This window comes from Chiloscyllium punctatum, chromosome 17, assembly GCF_047496795.1.
Source record: "Chiloscyllium punctatum isolate Juve2018m chromosome 17, sChiPun1.3, whole genome shotgun sequence".
In the NCBI taxonomy this organism is placed as follows: Eukaryota; Metazoa; Chordata; class Chondrichthyes; order Orectolobiformes; family Hemiscylliidae; genus Chiloscyllium; species Chiloscyllium punctatum.
In genome coordinates, this window is record NC_092755.1 from 87,075,977 (window position 1) to 87,096,089 (window position 20,113).

At 40.3% G+C, this 20,113-nt stretch overlaps 1 protein-coding gene across 1 annotated transcript in view; it reads left to right on the forward strand.

Annotated features, from left to right (window-relative positions):
• The window catches only part of LOC140488087 (ubiquitin-conjugating enzyme E2 L3), a 64,160-nt gene that overhangs the window by 3,538 nt on the left and 40,509 nt on the right, over positions 1-20,113 (forward strand). Inside the window, exon 2 of the mRNA XM_072587820.1 lies at positions 15,061-15,156. Within this exon, the coding sequence (XP_072443921.1) occupies positions 15,061-15,156 (96 nt within the window). The remainder of the gene's footprint in view (positions 1-15,060; positions 15,157-20,113) is intronic.

The window sequence follows — 20,113 nt, forward strand, 5'->3', positions numbered from 1 at the left end:
ATATAACTACTAGGCCCCATTCTAAACAATCTTTTTTTTATCCATTATTAAATTATCTGAATTCCTACCTTTTTAAACTAATTTGTTTCACATTGATTATGTTGAACCACTTAATCTTAAAGTCAATGGTGGCTAGACATGATCCTCAGCAATTATCCCATCACATGTTGGCATTGTTTAATGCAGTATCTCATGAATAGGAAAACTTTTGGTTGACGTAACTGTCATACTGGAATATAAAAATAAGTGAAAAATAAACCTTGGGCATTCTGACGTTCTTCGGCAGATTAATGTTCGTTTAAAAAAAAATTCAACTTCCTTAATATATTTCCAATCCTAATACCAAGTTTGTAATAAGCCACCATTTTAATTCTCCACTTTGCTTCCTTGCTGACTTTTCTATATGTGGCCTGCTACAGTGTTCCATGAAGCTTGATGAGCAACACCTTATCTTTTGACTGGGCAGTTTACAATACTCTGCATTCAACATAGATTTCAACAACTTTAGATCACAATGTCTACCTTCATTTTTTTTGTTGTTTTTGGTAGGTTTGCTTTTGTTTTTTTCTTTCCATTTGTGTTGTGTTCTGATGGTTGCTAAGTAGTCATTCACAACTCATCAGTGCATTTCAGACTGGAGGCTTGTGACCAGTAGAGGCCACAAGGATCAGTACTGGGTCCACCACTTTTCGTCATTTATATAAATAATTTTGATGTGAGCGTAAGATTAAGTTTGCAGATTTGAGATGGAGTGGACAACGAAGAAGGTTACCTCAGATTACAACGGGATCTTGATCAGATGGGCCAATGGGCTGAGGAGTGGCAGATGGAGTTTAATTTAGATAAATGTGAGGTGCTGCAATTTGGGAAAGCGAATCTTACCACGGATTATACACTTAAGGTCCTGGGCAGTGTTGCTGAACAAAAACCTTGGAATGCAGGTTCATAGTTCCTTGAAAGGGGAGTTGCAGGTAGATAGGATAGAGAAGAGGTGCTGGTAGATGAGACTAGATTGGGTTGGGATATCTGGTCAGCATGGACAAGTTAGAACTGAAGGGTCTGTTTCTGTGCTGTACATCTCTCTGCTTCTATAACCTTGGTATCTGTGCCATGCCCTCACCAGTTGCATCATTAAATATTTTGTTATTTAATTGGTCCTGTCCTACGCCCTGTCTTGGACATTATTATAGAACAGTACAGCACCGTACAGGCCCTTTGGCCCATGATGTTGTGCTGACCTTTTATTCTACTCTACAATAAAACTAGCCCACGTACCCTTCGTTGACTGCAATTTCCCCCAGTGTGATTGAGAATGCCCTCCAGCACATCATATCCACTTTCCCCCATCTGAACTCCACCCCTCCAATTGCAACAAAGACAGTACCCCGCCAGACCTCACCTTACACTCCACCAACCTCTGGAAACATTGCATAATCCTCCGTCATTTCTGCCACATACAAACAGATCCCACCACCAGGGATACATTTCCCTCCCCACCCCGGTGTGTTCTGGAGAGACCATTCTCTCTGCGACTCCCTTGTTGGGTCCATGCCCCCACCAACCCACCTCCATTTCCGGCACCTTCTATCACTGCAAACCCTGTGCCCCCCCCAATCTCTATCCAAGGCCCCAAAGATCTTTCCATATCTGACAGAGGTTTACCTGTACTTGCGCATACATCACCAACCGTGTCTGTTGCTCTCGATGTGGTCTCCTCTATGTTGGGAGCACAGGATGCCAGCTTGCAGAACATTTCAGCAAACATCTCTGGGACACATGCACTTAACAACCTCACTGCCCTATGGTGGAAGACTTTAACTCCTCCTCCCACTCCACCAAGGACATGCAAGTCTTTGGCTGCCTCCACCTCCAAACTCTAGCCACCTGACACGTGGAGGAAGAAAGCTGCATCTTCTGCCTTGGGTCCTTCCCACCACACAGGATCGATGTTAATTTCAGCAGTTTCCCCATTTCCCCTCTCCCCACCTTATATCCCAGATCCAACCTTCCAACTTGGCACTGTCCTACCTGTCCATCTTTTCCATCTATCCACTCAGTCCTCCTCTCCGACCTATCACCTTCACCTCTTTCATCTACCTATTGCATTCACAGCTATCTTTCCCCCGCCCATCCCCACCCCCTTTCCATTTATCTCTTACCATGTTTGGGGGCACAAACCCCCCCCCCCCCCCCCCCAAATGAAGGGCTTATGCTTAAAACGTTGACTCTGCTGCTCCTCAGATGTTGCCTGACTGATCTAATCTTCGTGACCAGCCTACTGTGCGGGACCATGACATAGGCTTTACTAAAATCCATATCTACAATATCCAGTGCCCTACTCTTATCTATCCTCTTGGTTACCTCTTCAGAAAGCTCTAAAAGATTCCCATGCACAAATCCATGCTGGCTATCCCTAATCGAATCCATATGTTGCTTGATCTTCTCCCTCAGTGTCCTCTCCAACAACTTGCCTACCTAGATGCCTGCTAAGTTTTTTCTGCCTTTTGCTTTCTTTTGGATTTCCCACTTTTAAAGTGTATTTCACAGCTCATCTCAGGTTTTTAAAAATTGTAATTATAGGTGAGATGTCCATTGATAAAGCTTTCAAAATGATTAAAGTAGTTTCAATAATGTTACTTCAACTGTTCAGAATAGAAAACAAGACTGTGAATCTAATGTTATTGAAATATTTAATGTTCAAGATAAGTGTTAATTCTAGATGTATGTTTAACTCATAATTTTGAAACAACTTTAAGAATGTACTTCGCTATTATGCAAAAAGTCATTACAGTTAGAATTTAAAATGTCATAAGCTGCTTACTTTTATTACCATACACAATAGATAAGATGTACGATTAATGACAAGTTACTTTTTCATAAAGCAAATTTATTTCGCTTTCTAACCTACCTTCTCTTGGTGAGAGTATAAATCCATCCTCTGTATGGTTTCATGATTGGCCTAATGGCTTGCTTGGGTATTGAAACCACTCTGTGTTCTTTGTGATCATGTATTTGTAGCCATTTTCCATATAAATCCAATTGCTCAATATTGTGGAAGCAGTGAGGGTTGTCAGCTGCAGAAGGGAAGAGAGTCCGAGGTAAGCTCTTTCAGCTTGATGCATACATCTGTACTCGCTCTCTTGGACTAGAAGCAACAACAATTGTTCCAAAAATGCAGAATTAACAAAGAATTTTTTTTGCTGTAAAAAGTGAAATCTCCTTGGTAAATCCTTGTCAGAATTTTATAAAGTTCTACAGTGTTTCTTGTCAGTGTCATTGCACTCTGTGCAAGTATATGTGTCCAAGTTATGACTTATCAGAGATTATCCAATTGTGTTACTTCTATTAAAATGTGCTAATGGTGTTGTAGCTTACTCTCTGTTTTGATTATATAAAGATCTGAGTGGAGAGAAAAGTGTGTGGATTATTGTAGTAGATAAAATTGATAATTGAGAGCTATTCAATCGAGCATGCTGCATGATTGAGGGCCAACTACTAAAGCTACAAGCAATGATGATAATGTGGTTTGAATGCCAGTAGGATGGTTCTAGACTGTTACAGCTTAGGAGGAGTCCCTTTTGGTCCATCATGATACTGCTAGTGCTTTTCAAGCATTAATCTATTCTAATCCTATTTCCTCGCACTTGGCGCTGTATGTGAGGGCACTAAGTGTTTGTTTAGATATTCTAATGGTTCCTACCTATATCACCATTTCAAGCAGTGTGTTCCAAATAATCACTATCCTCTGGCTGAAAAAAACTCTCCTGTCCCTTATTTTAAATCTATGCCCCTGTTCATTTTTAAGGGGGATTTATCATCAATGACCTAATACAGTGGGTGAAAGACTTATTGCAATTTTGAGGTTTTTGGGCAGCAGCAGTTTCGATATGGTACATTTAGTTAATTAGGCACAATGGAAATAAGTAACCTGTGACAGACGAGAATGTTTTACTGATGCATGGAGGAATCTGAATACCTCTTGACCTCTGCGAAGGAGAAAATGTTACTGTTATTGAACCTGCCTATACTACTCATTTTAGACACCTTAATCAAGACTGTCTTCAGCTTTCTGTGCTCCAAGGAAAACAAACCTAGCCATGCTGTCTCTTCATAGCTGAAATACTCCAATCTGGGCAGCATGCTGATAAATCCCCCGGTACATTCTCCAGTGCGGACTCATCCTTCCTGTAACGTGGCATCCTGATCTGCACTCCGTACCCTCCCCAACTCATACAGAACTCCAACATAAAGTCTCAACCCTTGTGTTGTATGATTCTACTAACGAAGACAAGTATCCGATGTGTTGATGTAACAGTCCTATCCAGCTATGCTGTTACCTTCAAGGTATATGTACACGCACGGGAAAGTTCAGCAAATGAAATTTTTTTAAAAACTTCGAAATGAAAAGTTTGAGGAAATAGACCAATCTGACCAGCAAATTTAATCATAAATACCTGTCAAATGTACAAATGTCCCATTCATGAGTATGGGGTGAAGAAACTGACAGGTTAGCATTTCAACTAGGTAAATAAAAGCAACATATTACAGATTCTAGAAATATGCAATGTTGGAGAAATGCATGGTTGAAGAGAGTCTGTGGAAAGAAACAGTACCAGTATGATTCCACTGTATGCTCAGTTCCTCTCTTGATACAACTTAATTGTGCAGACAGTTTTGAGATGTTTAAATATATATGTTAGAGGAGTCGTCGTTAGATTCTGGTGACCCCTTTTTAGTTAAAAAGGGAAGGAGATTAAAAAAGCAACTGTGGGGCTAGTTAGCCCACTGTCTGTCATTGGGAAAGTGTTTGAGTCTACTATGCAAGACATAATAGAGCATTTAGAAGTATATAATGTGATCAAGCTGAGTCAGCATAGCTTCATGAAAGGGCAATCATGTTTTGACAAATTTACAAGAAATATTGTAGGTAATAAGCAGGATAGATAAAGTGGAAATGGTGGATGTAATATACTTGGGTCTTCAGACATGTTTGATAAGGTATTACACAGGCTACTTAAGTGCCCATGGTATTGAGAAATAATATGATAGTGTGGTTCAATAATTGGCTAACTGAAAAGAAAACAGAGTTGGGATAAAGAGGACATTTTCAGGATGGCAACCTGGGATCATTGGTGCATCACAGTAGTTGGTGCTGAGGCTACTGTTATTTAGAATATATATTAAATTAGGTGAGAGAAGTGAATGTACTATAGCTAAGTCTGCAAATGACACAAATTAGGTAGCAAGGCAAGTGATGAGGATAGCAGTCTGCAGGGGGCTCAGAGCAAGAAATGGACAAAACTGTGCAAGGCTGAGGTAGACAGTTAATTGATCAGTAAAGGATTCTAGCATTGTAGAGAGAAGGGCCTGTGTCTTGTATCTATGATTTTTTGGTAATGATACAGTTAAAGGTTCAGATATTTGTGTGGTTTTATTTGTATTTTGTGTTGCATGTTGAAAGTAACCTCTCAATATGACAATCAACATTGAGAGGGGTGACATTTGCAGATTGCAATTTGTTCATCGATGCAGGTCTCATTTACAGATGAATTTTACTTAACCAACTGGAATACAGTGCCCAGTTCTGGTTACCTTGTTATAGAAAGGATATTATTTAGTTGGAGAGGGTTCAGAAGAGATTTTCTAGGATGTTGCTGGATATGGAAGGGTTGTGTTATAAAGAAAGGCTGGGACTTTTTGCACTAGAGCTTAGGAAGTTGAGAGGTGACCTTCTAGAAGTTCATAAAATAATGAGAGGTACAGATAGAGTTGATGGTAGTTGTCTTTTCTCTAAGATGAGGGGTTTCAAGACTAGGGGTCACATTTTGAAGGTGAGGAGAGAGATTTAAAAAGACAAGTGGGGCAAATGTTTTACACAGGGTGCTTCACGTGTGCTGGAGGATTTCCGCTGCAGATATTGCAGCATTTTGTGTGGCATTGAATTCTAGAATGTGAGCTATTGGACGAAATAAGCTAGGAAACTGGGTAGTTAATCACAAACATTTAACCGAAGGTAGGCCATTTGGTCTATGAATTCCAGCTCTCTTTAGAGCAGTCCATCAAGCCTTGTCCCTCACTGTATTCCCATAACCCTGGAAATTTATTTCAATCCTGTCTCGATTAGTTTACCTTTCACAATGACCTATTGCTTCTGCTTCCACTAACCTTAAACAACAGGTTCCAGGTCTTTGCCTGTAAAAATACTACCTTCCATTCTACTTGCATCTCTTGCTTTCACTGTTAGTCTACCATTGATTTGTACTGGGAATCAGGTTGTGAAGGCTTGCTCTATTTTTAAAATATTAATAGCTTAAAGAGTGTACCACTCCTGCCTCTACCTTTCAATGCAGGACTTCCAGTTTATTTACATATTTGATGAGGTTCAAAGTTCCTTGCATTTAGCATAGTACAAGAAGATAAGCAAACTGATCACCATGTGTAAGTTAAAAGTCCACCTTCACTTAGCCAGCAAATCGTCATAGAGTCACAGATGTACAGTATGGAAACAGACCCTTTGGCCCAACCCGTCCATGCCAACCCAATTTAATCCCACCTGCCAGCATCCGGCCCATATCCCTCCAAACCCTTCCTAATCATATACCAATCCAAATGCCCCTTAAATGTTGCAATTGTACCAGCCTCCACCACTTCCTCTGGCAGCTCATTCCATACACGTACCATCCTCTGTGAAAAAATTGTCCCTTAGGTCTTTTTTTTCCCCTCTCACCCTAAACCTGTGCCCTCTAGTTCTGGACTGCCTGACCCCAGGGAAAAGACTTTGTCTATTTACCCTATCCATGCCCCTCATAACTTTGTAAACCTCTGTAAAATCACCCTCAGCCTCCGACGTTCCAGGGAAAACAGCCCCAGCCTGTTCAGCCTCTCCCTATAGCTCCAACCCTGGCAACATCCTTCTAAATCTTTTCTGATCCCTTTCAAGTTTCACAACATCTTTCCGTTAGGAAGGAGACCAGAATTGCACGCAATATTCCAACAGTGGCCTAACCAATGTCCAGTACAGCCGCAACATGACCTCCTAACTCCTGTAGTCTGACCAATAAAGGAAAGCATACCAAACATCTTCACTATCCTATCTACCTGCGACTCCATTTTCAAGGAGCTATGAACCCGCACTCCAAGCTCTTTGTTCAGCAACACTCCCTAGGACCTTACCATTAACTGTATAATTCCTGCTAAGATTTGCTTTCCTAAAATGCAGCACCTTGCATTTGTCTGAATTAAACTCCATCTGCCACTTCTCAGCTCATTGGCCCATCTGGTCCAGATCCTATTGTAATCTGAGGTAACCCTCTTCACTGTCCACTGCACCTCCAATTTTGGTGTCATCTGCAAACTTACTAACTGTACTTCTTATGCTTGCATCCAAATCATTTATGTAAATGACAAAAAGTAGAGGACCCAGCACCGATCCTTGTGGCACTCCACTGGTCACAGGCCTCCAATCTGAAAAACAACCCTCCACCACCACACTGTCTTCGAGCCAGTTCTGTATCCAAATGGCTAGTTCTCCCTGCATTCCATGAGATCTAACCTTGCTAATCAGTCTCCCATGGGGAACCTTGTCGAACACCGTGGGTGGCACAGTGGTTAGCACTGCTGCTTCTCAGCGCCAGAGACCCGGGTTCAATTCCCGCCTCAGGCGACTGACTATGTGGAGTTTACACGTTCTCCCTGTGTCTGCGTGGGTTTCCTCCGGGTGCTCCGGTTTCCTCCCACAGTCCAAAGATGTGCCGGTCAGGTGAATTGGCCAAGCTAAATTGCCCATAGTGTTAGGTAAGGGGTAGATGTAGGGGTATGGGTGGGTTGCGCTTCGGCGGGGCGGTGTGGACTTGTTGGGCCGAAGGGCCTGTTTCCACACTGTAAGTAATCTAATCTAATCTAAACACCTTACTGAAGTCCATATAGATCACATCTGCCCTCATCAATCCTCTTCGTTACTTCCTCAAAAAACTCATTCAAGTTTGTGAGACATGATTTCCCACTCACAAAGCCATGTTGACTATCCCTAATCAGTCCTTGTCTTTCCAATTACATGTACATCCTGTCCCTTAGGATTCACTCCAACAACTTGCCTACTGCAGATGTCAGGCTCACTGGCCTGTAGTTCCCTGGCACCATGTTTGCCAACCTCCAGTCTTCTGGCACCTCTCCTGTGACTATCGATGATACAAATATCTCAGCAAGAGGCCCAGCAATCACTTCTATAGCTTCCCACAGAGTTCTCTGGTACACCTGATCAGGTCCTGGGGATTTATCCACCTTTAACTGTTTCAAGACATCCAGCACTTCCTCTTCTGTAATCTCAACATTTTGCAAGACGTCACCATCTATTTCCCTACAGTCTATAACTTTCATATCCTTTTCCACAGTAAATATTGATGCAAAATACTTATTTAGTATCTCCCCCATTTTCTGCGACTCCACACAAAGTCTGCCTTGCTGATCTTTTAGGGGCCCTCTTCTCTCCCTAGTTACCCTTTTGTCCTTAATATATTTGTAAAAACCCTTTGGATTCTCCTTAATTCTATTTGCCAAAGCTATCTCATGTCCCCTTTTTGCCGTCCTGATTTCCCTCTTAAGTATACTCCTACTTCCTTTATGCTCTTTATAGACAGGATTCACTTGATCTATCCTGTCTATACCTTACATATGCTTCCTTTTTCTTAACCAAACCCTCAATTTCTTTGGTCATCCAGTATTCCCTACAGCAACCAGCCTTCCCTTTCACCCTGACAGGAATATACGTTCTCTGGATTCTTGTTATCTCATTTCTGAAGGCTTCCCGTTTTCCAGCCGTCCCTTTTATATGCAAACATCAGCCTCCAGTCAGCTTTTGAAAGTTCTTGCCTAAGACCGTCAAAATTAGCCTTTCTCTAATTTAGAACTTCAACTTTGAGATCTGATCTATCCTTTTCTATCTCTATTTTAAATCTAATAGAATTATGGTTGCTGGCCCCAGAGTGCTCTCCCCACTGACATCTCGTCACCTGCTTTGCCAACTTCTCTAGTAGGTGCATCCACATGCTGAATCAGAAAATTGTCTTGTACGCACTTAACAAATTCCTCTCCATCTAAACCTTTAACGCCACGGCAGTCCCAGTCGATGTTTGGAAAGTTAAAATCCCCAACCGTAACCACCCTATTATTCTTACAGATAGCGGAGATCTCCTTGCAAGTTTGTTTCTCAATTTCCCTCTGACTATTGGCGGGGTCTATAATACAATCCCAATAAGGTGATCATCCCTTTCTTATTTCTCAGTTCCACCCAAATAACTTCCCTGGATGTATTTCCGGGAATATTCTCCCTCAGCACAGCTGTAATGCTATCCCTTATCGAAAATGCCACTCCCCCTCCTCTCTTGCCTCCCTTTCTGTCCTTCCTGTAGCATTTGTATCCTGGAACATTAAGCTGCCAGTCCTGCCCATCCCTGAGCCATGTTTCTGTAATTGCTATGATATCCCAGTCCCATGTTCCTAACCATGCCCTGAGTTCATCTGCCTTCCCTGTTAGTCCCCTTGCATTGAAATAAATGCAGTTTAATTTATTAGTCCTACCTTGTCTCTGCTTGCCCTGACTGTTTGACTCACTTCTGTTCTCGCCTGTACCAGTCTCAGATTGATCTCCTTCCCCTCTATCTGCCTGGGTCACCCTCCCACCCCCTACTAACTTAAATCTGCCTGAGCAGCTCAAGTAAACTTCCTTGCCAGTATATTAGTCCCCTTCCAATTTAGGTGCTTCTTGTACAGGTGTCACCTACCCCTAAAGAGATTCTAGTGGTCCAAAAATGTGAATCCTCCTCCCATACACCAACTCCTCAGCCATGCATTCATCTGCTCTATCCTCCTATTCCTGCCCTCACTAGCTGTTAGCATCAAGAATAATCCAGATATTACTACTCTCGAGGACCTCCTTTTTAAATTTCTACCTAACTCTGTAATTGCCCTTCAAAATCTCAACCTTTTCCCTTCCTATATCGTTGGTTCCAGTGTGGACAATGATCTCTTGCTGGCTCCTCTCCCCTGTGAGAACATTCTGCACCCTATGAGACATCCTTGATCCTGGCACCAGGGAAGCAACATACCATTCAGTTTTTTTGCTGCTGGTCACAGAAGCGCCTATCTGTACCTCGGACTATAGAATCCGCTATCACAATTGATCTCTTGGAAGCCGACGTACCCCTCGTTGCATTAGAGTCAGTCTCCATGCCAGAAACATGGCTGCTCGTGCTACATTCCCTGACAATCCATCACGCCCTACATTTTCCAAAACAGCATACTTGTTTGAAATGGGTATGTCCACAAATGACTGCTGTACTAGGTGCCTACCTCTCTTACCTTTCCTGGAGTTAACCCATCTATGTGACTGTATCTGAAACTTTTCCCCCCTTCCATCACATACTGTTGCTGTTGCAAATTCCTCATTGCTTCTAACTGTCTCTCCAACTGATCCATTTGATCTGATAAGATTCTCATCCAACAGCATTTATGGCAGATATAATCCACAGTAACCCTTAAACTCTCTTTAAACTCCCACATCTGACAAGAACTACATATCACTGTACTAAAGGCCATTTTTGCTCCTTCACAATCTACAGACCCAGAAAATAAGTCTTATTCCTCTACAAATCACTGCCCCAGGTTAAATCAGTAGTTATGGCTTAGTTTAAGTTTAATCAAGAGACGTATCTCCAAAAACACAATCAAGAAAGAACCCACTCTACTCACTCGTGCAGCCTTTCTGTTGGACACACTTAAAACAACGATTCTGTGCTTTGAACTGTGCCCAGACAGGTTCCTCCAAGACTAGTTGTAAATTCTACTGTTTGTTAATTTTCCCAGGCGCACACTGATGTTATCTGCCTGTCTCTTCCCCCCGCACTGTCCTGACCATGTGCTTTCTTTGTCTGTCCTTCTCCCTTTTAAAACTGCTGTTGTTTTAACTTTTTTTTCCCAAAGTTCCAAAATTGTATTTGCTTCTCCTGGAATTCGAGGAAATCGCCTCCACCTAAAATACCTCCAAAAAGGAGCAGCTGTTACAGCCAGAAATCTTTCCTGTCCTCCATCTTTGATTGCCCAGAATCCTCTGGGTGGAGGTGAAATTGTTTCAATATTGTTCCTTTACACCATCAGTCATTTTGCAATTGTTGGGAATATTGGAAACAAAATTAGAAAAATTAAGAATTCTGATTTCATTAGAGGATATAATAATGAGTAATGAGATTAAGCCATGAGGTGGAAGGGAGAGGGGTACTTAATCATACAGCATGGAAACAGACCCATTGGTTCAACTTTCTTGTGTCAACCAGACATTCCAATCTGGCCTAGTATGATTTGCATACATTTGACCCATATTTTTCCAAACACTTTATATTTATATACCCATCTGTTTAGGTTCTTTTCCTGAGGTTTCATACTGGATGCAATTTACACACGCCAACTTCTGCAAACAGTTAAGGTTTATTAAAGCCTGCATGAGTAAGGTGATCCCCTTTTGACACTCTATGCGAAGTAGAGTCAAAAGAAGCCCGAACAAAGGAAAGAAATCCCCCTTTTATACTGGTCAGTTGTTAATGCTCACAGATACTCTGGCCGCCGCCGCCACCCCCCCCCCCCCCCCCCCCCCGCCAAAAAAGCAATAACCATATGTCAACCCAGGTACAATGGCAGGGTGAGATCTTCCATGGAGATAATGTAAATGACCTAATCCTGGGGAATCGTTACGCAAACTGTTTCCATTTCCCCACAAGAATGTAGAAGTGATTGGCTACAGTACCGGTGGTGATCACCCAAATGAATTTAGCTGGGGATGGCTGTGAAAGTGTTTCTGAATGGAAGGAACTGAATGAGAGTTTAATTTGATATTAGCAGTAGAATAGTAGTAAATGGCTGCCCAAATGAGATGAGACTTACAATGGATAGTCATCCACATTTCTGCATGTTATGTGAGGCAATGTTGCCCCCACCCACTTCCAGAATGTTCAACTTCTTTGAGAAAGAAAGTACAGGTTTATCCTTTAATGTCCAGAAAGATAATACAAATTAATATTTTAAAAGGCATCTGGATGTGTAATGTTAAATGAGGTAACTGTACCTACCTTCATCACTTTACATCACCCTCTTGTGTGAAAGCGTTACCCCTCAGGTCCTTTAAATTTTTTCCCTCTCATCTTAAACCTCTGCCTTCTAATTTTGGACTGTCCTACCCTTGGAAAAAGACCATGGTGTTCATGTTGGTGTTCGCTTTCCAGATTTCCCTTGATTTTTGGAAAGGTTCTGTCTGACTGGAAAGTAGCAAAATAGCCTTTTATTTAAGAGGGCAAGAAACTATAGGCCAGTCGTCTTGACATGTTGTTGTGGGGTAAGTGTTAGAAAAACTTATTAAGAAGGGTTTTAGCTGGACAGTTAAACAGAAGGTCATCAGGCTGAGTCACCATGTTTTTTGAAAAAGGAAGTAATCATTATTCGATTTTATTTGATTTCTTTGAAGGAGTAGCATGCACTGTGGGTAGAGGGAGCCTTCTAGATGTACTGTTTAGATTTCCAGAAGGCATTTGATAGTGTCTCTTGCACAATAAATTTCTTAAAGTAGGAGCTTATGCTATAGCTCACCATATTAGCATGTATAGAAGATGGGCTGACAGAAAAAAGTATACATAAATGCTTACATTTTTAATTGGCAGGATGTGTTCCTGCAAGGGTGTATACTAATGTCTCAGGTTTTCATCATTTTCATCAATGTTTTGGGTGTGGAAACAAAGGGCCTGCTAGCTCAATTTGCAGGTGAGATAAAGCTAGATGGCTTCCCTTTTGCCTTTAATTTGTATGTGTGTAAGTTGAACAGATAAAGTAAAAAGTTCGTGAGGAACCTTAATGGATAAATTCAGCATTATCACATCAAAAAAGATTGAATTGTGAATCTGCTGGGAATAATGAGGGAAAATAAAATCTATTACATTTTTAAATGTCTATCTGCAAAACCTCATCTTGACCCTTGGCAAATGATGAATCTGGAGTTAATTGGTCTTCAACAGTTCTCTAAACTTTCTTATTTGGAATAGACAACATGTGGAAAAGTGTGTTACTGTTCCATTTTTTTTTGTCCATCTTTATAATGTACCACATTCTTGAGAATATGGAGAAAATTTAGGAACAAAATTCTCAACAATTTTATATTGAATCCAGGTTTTCTTGATGCATGTTATGATAAATTGTTTGACATTCTTAATCCAGCCTTCTGTAAGAGCTGATTTGCATGCAATCCACCTAGCCTTTTAAATGATTTGTTTTAACCTTCGTTACCCGGTCTTGTGATTATTTTGATTATTAATCTGCGAAGAAACATTTGCTAATGATCAATTCTTACCTTGCTTTTTATAAGTCCCTGTCACCATTTAACTTGAAATCATGCCATTGATTTAACTTTTGTGTCATTTAGTAGCTTATTTCCAATGAGGCATATTTTCAGGATTGCGGAGTCTGAATTTTTCCAAGCTTTCTTTTTAACTTAAAAGCCGTGTTGTTAGCGATCAGCTTTGTCTTTGTGTATTTTTCTCCTGAATGTGGAGATATCTTTTGTGCCTCTGGCCTGAAAATGATTTGAAATGTGGCTTGACTAAATGCAGTTATTTCGGGAATGCACTTAAGTTTGTTAGTTTTATTGCTTTCTGCTGCATTTTGATTGACCTAAATCAATGATGGTCAATATGTGGCACTTCAGCCTTTACCTTTTGATTTCATAATTGTGCTCTCTGGATAGCTGCACGCATAACACTGCTCTCCAGGTTGGGAGAGCCATTTTCTCTAATTAAAGTTGGGAACTTTTTTTGAAAAGCAGTGAGTAGCAGGTAACAATGGCATTATCACTGGTGAAAAGCAGAGAGGAAATGCCAATGATGGATTGATCCTGATGCCCAGGTATATAATGCATTCATCTTTTTAAAAAAAACTGTTTTACCTTGTGTGTCTTAAAAGAATCAAAACATTCCAGTATGGAAACACTATTTCACTCACAAGTTTTTGCTAGTTTTTCTAAATGAGCCATCTAACTAATCACATTTCATGCTTGCTACTTTTAATATTCCTTTTACGCAACATTGATTCATTTTTTAAATCAATTAACGGACTCTGTATCAGAGTTCTGCATTTTAACTGCCCTGCAGATAATTTTTAACCTGATTTTTATCTCCTTGTTACTACTTCAACTAGTGGAAGAGCATAGCTCTTCATAAGCTTGAACACTACATTCAGGTCACCTCTCTTAAACTTCTCAAATTTGAGTTATTTTCTGTGTGAATATTTTTCTTTTTTAAAAATGAATATAAAGGATCAATCCCATCTCATTATATGGAAGGATCACCTGACCTGAAATATTAACTCTGATTTCTCTTTGCAGGTACTCCCAGACTTGCTGAGCTTTTCCAGCTACTTAGGGTCACAGAGATGTACAGCATGGAAACAGATCCTTCGGTCCAACTCATCCATGCCGACCAGATATCCCAACCCAATCTAGTCCCACCTGCCAGTACCTCGCCTTTTATACCTCTCAACCCTTCCTATTCATATACCCATCCAGATGCACTTTAAATGTTCAGTTGTATTAGGCTCCACCACTACTTCTGGAAGCTCATCCAAAAACGTATTATCTTCTGCGTGAAAAAGTTGCTCCTTAGGTCTCTTTTATATCTTTCCCTTCTCACCCTAAACTTATGCCCTGTAGAGCATCCACAGTTCTTTTGGTTTTTACTTATTATATTGGGTTGTATTCATGAATAACTAGATGTAAATTGAAAGCCTCTGACACACACCATTTCTGTACCATATCAAGTATATTTTGTTGTAGTTCTGAAGAGCATATGACTGCATTTCTGATGGCAGCAATGGTGTCTATTGTACATTTTAGGTACCTATGCAACATGTGTGTTTTTAAATGTTATTTACTGTGCAAATTGGCTGCTGGACTCTGGCATAATGTAAGGAATTAAGTACAGACTCTGCTGTAACACTGCTTTGTTTCTTACCTGTCATTTTATTTGTTTGCAGGAACTTAATGAAATCCGCACATCTGGAATGAAAAATTTCCGTAATATCCTAGTGGATGAAACAAATGTATTCTATTGGCAAGGACTTATTGTTCCTGTGAGTAGGCTGTTCATTTGTCAATAATAGTTTTATAATTAACTATTTAATTCTTAGTGTTGTTTGTTTTCAAATCTTGATCATGTTATACATTTACAAATCTGAAACCTATCCAAGTAGAGCAACTAGTTCCTATTGCAGAATTTCACAACTTGACTGTGAGTGGCTAAAATAGCCCCACTGTTTGTTACACATGGATTATATCATCCAGCATTAGTTCTATAATATTGCAGAAGTGTAAATTATTTTCAAGCTTAGAGTATGTATGTCACAAAGTTGTTCAGCTAAACAGACATGTTCTTTAAGCCTCAAATGTTTAAGGCTGTTTTTTAGAGAAAACAGTGCTTAATATGTTCAAATAGAGTGGGTTCATGAATTGCATTTGACAGATGTATGTAAATGATTTGTCAGTAGTAGACTTGTATAGGATAGTTGTTTTCAGCAATTCTGTACATACATGACAGTTATGTATTTTTTGGTTTCATAAAATTTGGCATCCTATTTTGAAATCCCAATTGACCATTGGAGTGTTCCAGGGATAGTTTGTTTTAGGTGCTTGATGGCTTCTAGGTTTTTCTTTTTATTTTGCTTGCATCTTTATTGTGGTAATTTGTGCAATACTGCCATGTTTTGTGGTCTTGCTTGCTATGTGAGCTTTGTCGTAAATATTGGCAGTCTATTCAACTTCAGCCTTGTAGTTATCATCCAGCATGCAAGTGTATATATAGTTGATTTTGAATTATTCGTGTTCCCCGTTGCTTTTATTTAGAAACTTAACCTGTTGATTTATTAATCTGAACCACTGCACTGGCCTCTGTTTAATGTCTCAGTCAAAAGAACTTCAGGTTTAGTTTATAAGGTCAGATCTCTGCTATTTGGTTCAATCAATAGTGCTTCCACCTTAACCAGCACAGCCTGGTCAATGGGAAGTCATACCATGGTATCAGCAGCAAGCTGCTGGTATGGGTAGAGGATTGGCTGATGAGGAATTTCTTCAGCCAGAGGGCAGTGAATCTGGAACTCTTCACCATAGAGAAATATGGAGTCTGAGGATTTAAGTATATTTCACGATGGTAGTCCGAGCCTAGTGGAGTTCCACAGGAGTCAGTGTTGGGATTACAACTATTCAGGTGATACATTGGTGATCTGGATGAAAATCAGTACATTTTTTGCTAATTTCAGGAAAAGGATATGGAGAGGAGAGGGAGTGGGCAAAGAAGTGGCAGAAGGAATACACTGGGAAAAGTGAGGTTATGAACTTTTTGGAGGAAGAATAGAGCTGTAGACTACTTTATAAACTGGAAAAGATTTTGGAAATCTGAAGCACAAAGGGACTTGGGACTCTTAGTTCAGGATTCTCAAGGTTAGCAATTGATCAGGAGGTAAATACAATTTTAGCATTCATTTTGAGAAGGCTAGAATACAAGTGCAGAGATGTATTGCTGAAACTGCATAATGTCCTGGTCAGACTGCATTTGGAATATTGTGAGCACTTTTGGACCCCATATCTAAGGAAGGATGTGTTACGCCTTTGTGGACGAAGGCGGAGGTTTACAAGAATGGTGCTGGTGATGAAAAGCTTGTCATGAGGAGCAGTTGAGTCTGTTTTCGTTGGGCATTCAGCAGGATGAGGGGAACCTGATTGATTGAAACTTAGAAGCCTGGATGCAGTGGATGTGGCAAAGATGTTTCCACTGTAGGAGAGATTTAAAACCCAAAGGTGTGTCCTCAGAGTGAAGGGATGACCCTTTAGAACTGAGATGAGGCATTTCTTCAGTTAGTGGATGGTGAATCTGTGGAATTTACTGCCACAGAATGTGGAGTCCGGGTCATTGAGTGTATTTGAGACAGAGAGGGGCTCATGATTAATGAGGGGTTTCAAGATGATGGGGAGAAGGTAGGAGGATTGAGTTGAGAAACATATCAAATGATATGTGGAGCAGACCCTAAGGACCAAGTGTAATCTTACTCCTATATCTTATGATTTAATGGTCTCCCTACTACTATCAATCCACTAATTCAAACTTTACAAAATTATATGTGAAAATTCAGAGTTGGTGCAAATCCACTCTAACCCAACTTACAAATTTGCTGACAACACCACTATAGTGTGTCAGATCTCAGATGCAACAAAGTACAGGAAAGAGTGCTTAGTGGCATGGTGTAAAGACAGAAGTTTCTCCATCAATATCAGCAAAATAGGTCTTTGATTTCAGGAAGCAGAATGGTGGATATGCCTCTGTCTGTATCAGTGGAACTGATTCAGAATGTCTAGTTCCGAATAAAAGAACGCCAGCAATCCATCCTGGTCCATCCACGTTGACGCTGTTTTAAAAAAGCACATCATTGCCCCTCACTTTGAAAAATGAAGGCGTTTCGGAATGTCCAAAATGACTCCTGCCACTTCTTACAGATGCGCCATACAAAATATCCTATCTGGGGGCATCATAGTTTGGTATGGCAACTGCCGTGCCCAAAACTGCAAGAAATGAACAAGGATTGTGAACACTGACCAGTCCATCACGCAAATCAACCTTCCATCCATTCATTAATTCTGTTTATACCTACTGGCCTCAGGAAAGCAACAAATATGATCACATTTGTTTTTGTTTTGCAGCATCCGTAGTTCTTTCAGTTCTAATATAATTACAGATCTCTCCCATCTTGGTTATACTCTTTTCCACCCTCTTCTATCAGACAGAAGATACAACAGTTTTGAAAACCTGGATCAACAGTTTCAAGAACACCTTCCTCCCTGCTGTTATCAGATTTTGGATGGACCTCTCAAATACTAAAGGGCATACTCTCTTGCGTTTGTATGCTCTTCTTCCACCTCCACCCACCCACCACCACCACCTTGCACCCATTTGGCAATGATCATGGGTTATGGCTCTCTAAGGCCTGCTGCTGCTTTCCCATTTGCTGGAAGGAAGGAACTGAGGATTTCTAATTCTGATCTGGTGGCTTACACAGGATGTCTATGAAAGCTCCCATTCCTCAATGGCTCCATTTCCCTGCAGCTATTTGCCATTTCTCCTCCTTTTAATTTCCCTGGGCACCTTACTGCAAGAGGCCGAGCCCCATTGCAGCCCAAGACCCATTGCTGGCTCTCTCGTTGGAGGGGGAGGAGCCCGGAATCAAGGCCCCTGCAGCTGATGTTATGCAGGAGTGATATTGGAGGTGCAGAGAAAGAGAAGCCAACTGAAGAGAAAATGGAAAAGATAAATTAACGAATTAAAAATGCATGCTATATTTATCATGCAAAATGGTCAGTGATATAAGATGGCACCGTAGCATAGCGACGCTTTGTGATTAACATGCAAAACAGCATTTCACTGTATTGTGATACATGTGACATTAGTAAGTAAATTTACATTGAAATTCTGTTCTGTTGCACTATATTTATGTATGGTATAATCTGCTGGAATTGCATGCAAAAAAACTTCAGTGTATCCCAGTACATGTAACAATATATCCAATCAAAATTCATTGGTGCCTCAAGCCCCTTGAGCTAGTCAGTAAGGTCATGGCTGATCTTTTACTTTATCTTCTGACCTGGTCGTATTCTTATTCCTGTGATCACTTGATTCTGATGTTCAAATCTTTCTCGGTCTCTGCGTTGAGTATTTTCAAGAGCTCGCTGGAGCAGAGATTTCTAAAGACTGAAAGTGAAGAAATTCCCCAAGTCTAAAAAGTCTGACGTGTGATCCAGATTGCCATGATCCTTGGGTGTAAGTCCTGGAACCAGGGAAGACGTCTCCTCAGTCCATCCTGTTAAGCCTTCCAGGAGTTTCATGTTTCAAATAAATTGTCTCATTCTTCTGAACTCAACCATATATGCCCTCCTGCTAAAGGGCTCTTCATTGGACTGCGTCCTCATCCCTCGATTCAATCTGGTGAATGTATGTTGCACTAAAACAAGGAGACCACAGCTACATTATTTGACATACAATTGCGTGTTTCTTCTCCTTTTTGTCTGTTAATGGGATGATTTTTGTGGCTTCTGCTGTGAAGTCATACAAAATACTTTTTGCTTGTTGCCTCATTATCAACTCCTTAATGTCTGTTTAAGGGACCAACCCTCTTCATTCTTTCATTTGCGTGTAGAGAGGCTTTTCCTGTCTCTCTCTTTTTCTTGCTAGTTTTTCTCTGGTGCTCTAATTGCTCCCTTTTTTTTTGCCATTCTCTGGTTTCTAAAATTGTCATTATCTTTAGTCCATTCAATAAACTGCAACATTGTAAATCATTTATTTCAGTTTGATAGAATCCTTAGCTTTCTTAGTCACTTATTGATTCCCTCACGTTTTTCTTTCATAATGGAATACATACCTTTTGAGAGTATTATAACTTAAATATGTCATTGTTTCTTCGTTTTGAATCTATTTCCCCAGTTGACTTAAGCAAACTCTGTCTTCACACTCTTAACATTCCCCATAATAAGTATAAATCCAGTCGTAAGGATACTATAAAAGATACTTATGGCTGTTCACGCAGTCAGCAATGGTTTTTCAAGCCTTTAAGCATTTTTGCTTTGACTAATTCACTGAACAGTGCAAAATGTGCTTCCTCATGAAGAGAATCTTATTGAAATAGCTGCCTGATAATTATTCAAAGTTTGAAGGAGCTGTTAAGATTTTTATAACCATGTATTTTAATTTTGTAGAGCTTTTAGAACTTGTGATGAGAAAATCTAAGCTTTTGATATGATTCATAACTTCATACCATATCCTCTTTACCTGATTAATCTCTGTATCATTCTATTCTATGTTCTAAGAATGGGATGCATGAAAAGTTACATTGCTATTGAATTGTCCTTTGCACTGTTATGCTCTCTGTCCATTTTGATTATCTGAACAATTCTATAAAATGTTTGTAGCATAAGTTGTGACTTTGGAAATTTAAGTTGCATTTGCAAAAATGGGAGAAATCTGTCAGATTTTGAAAGCTTTCCAGTAGT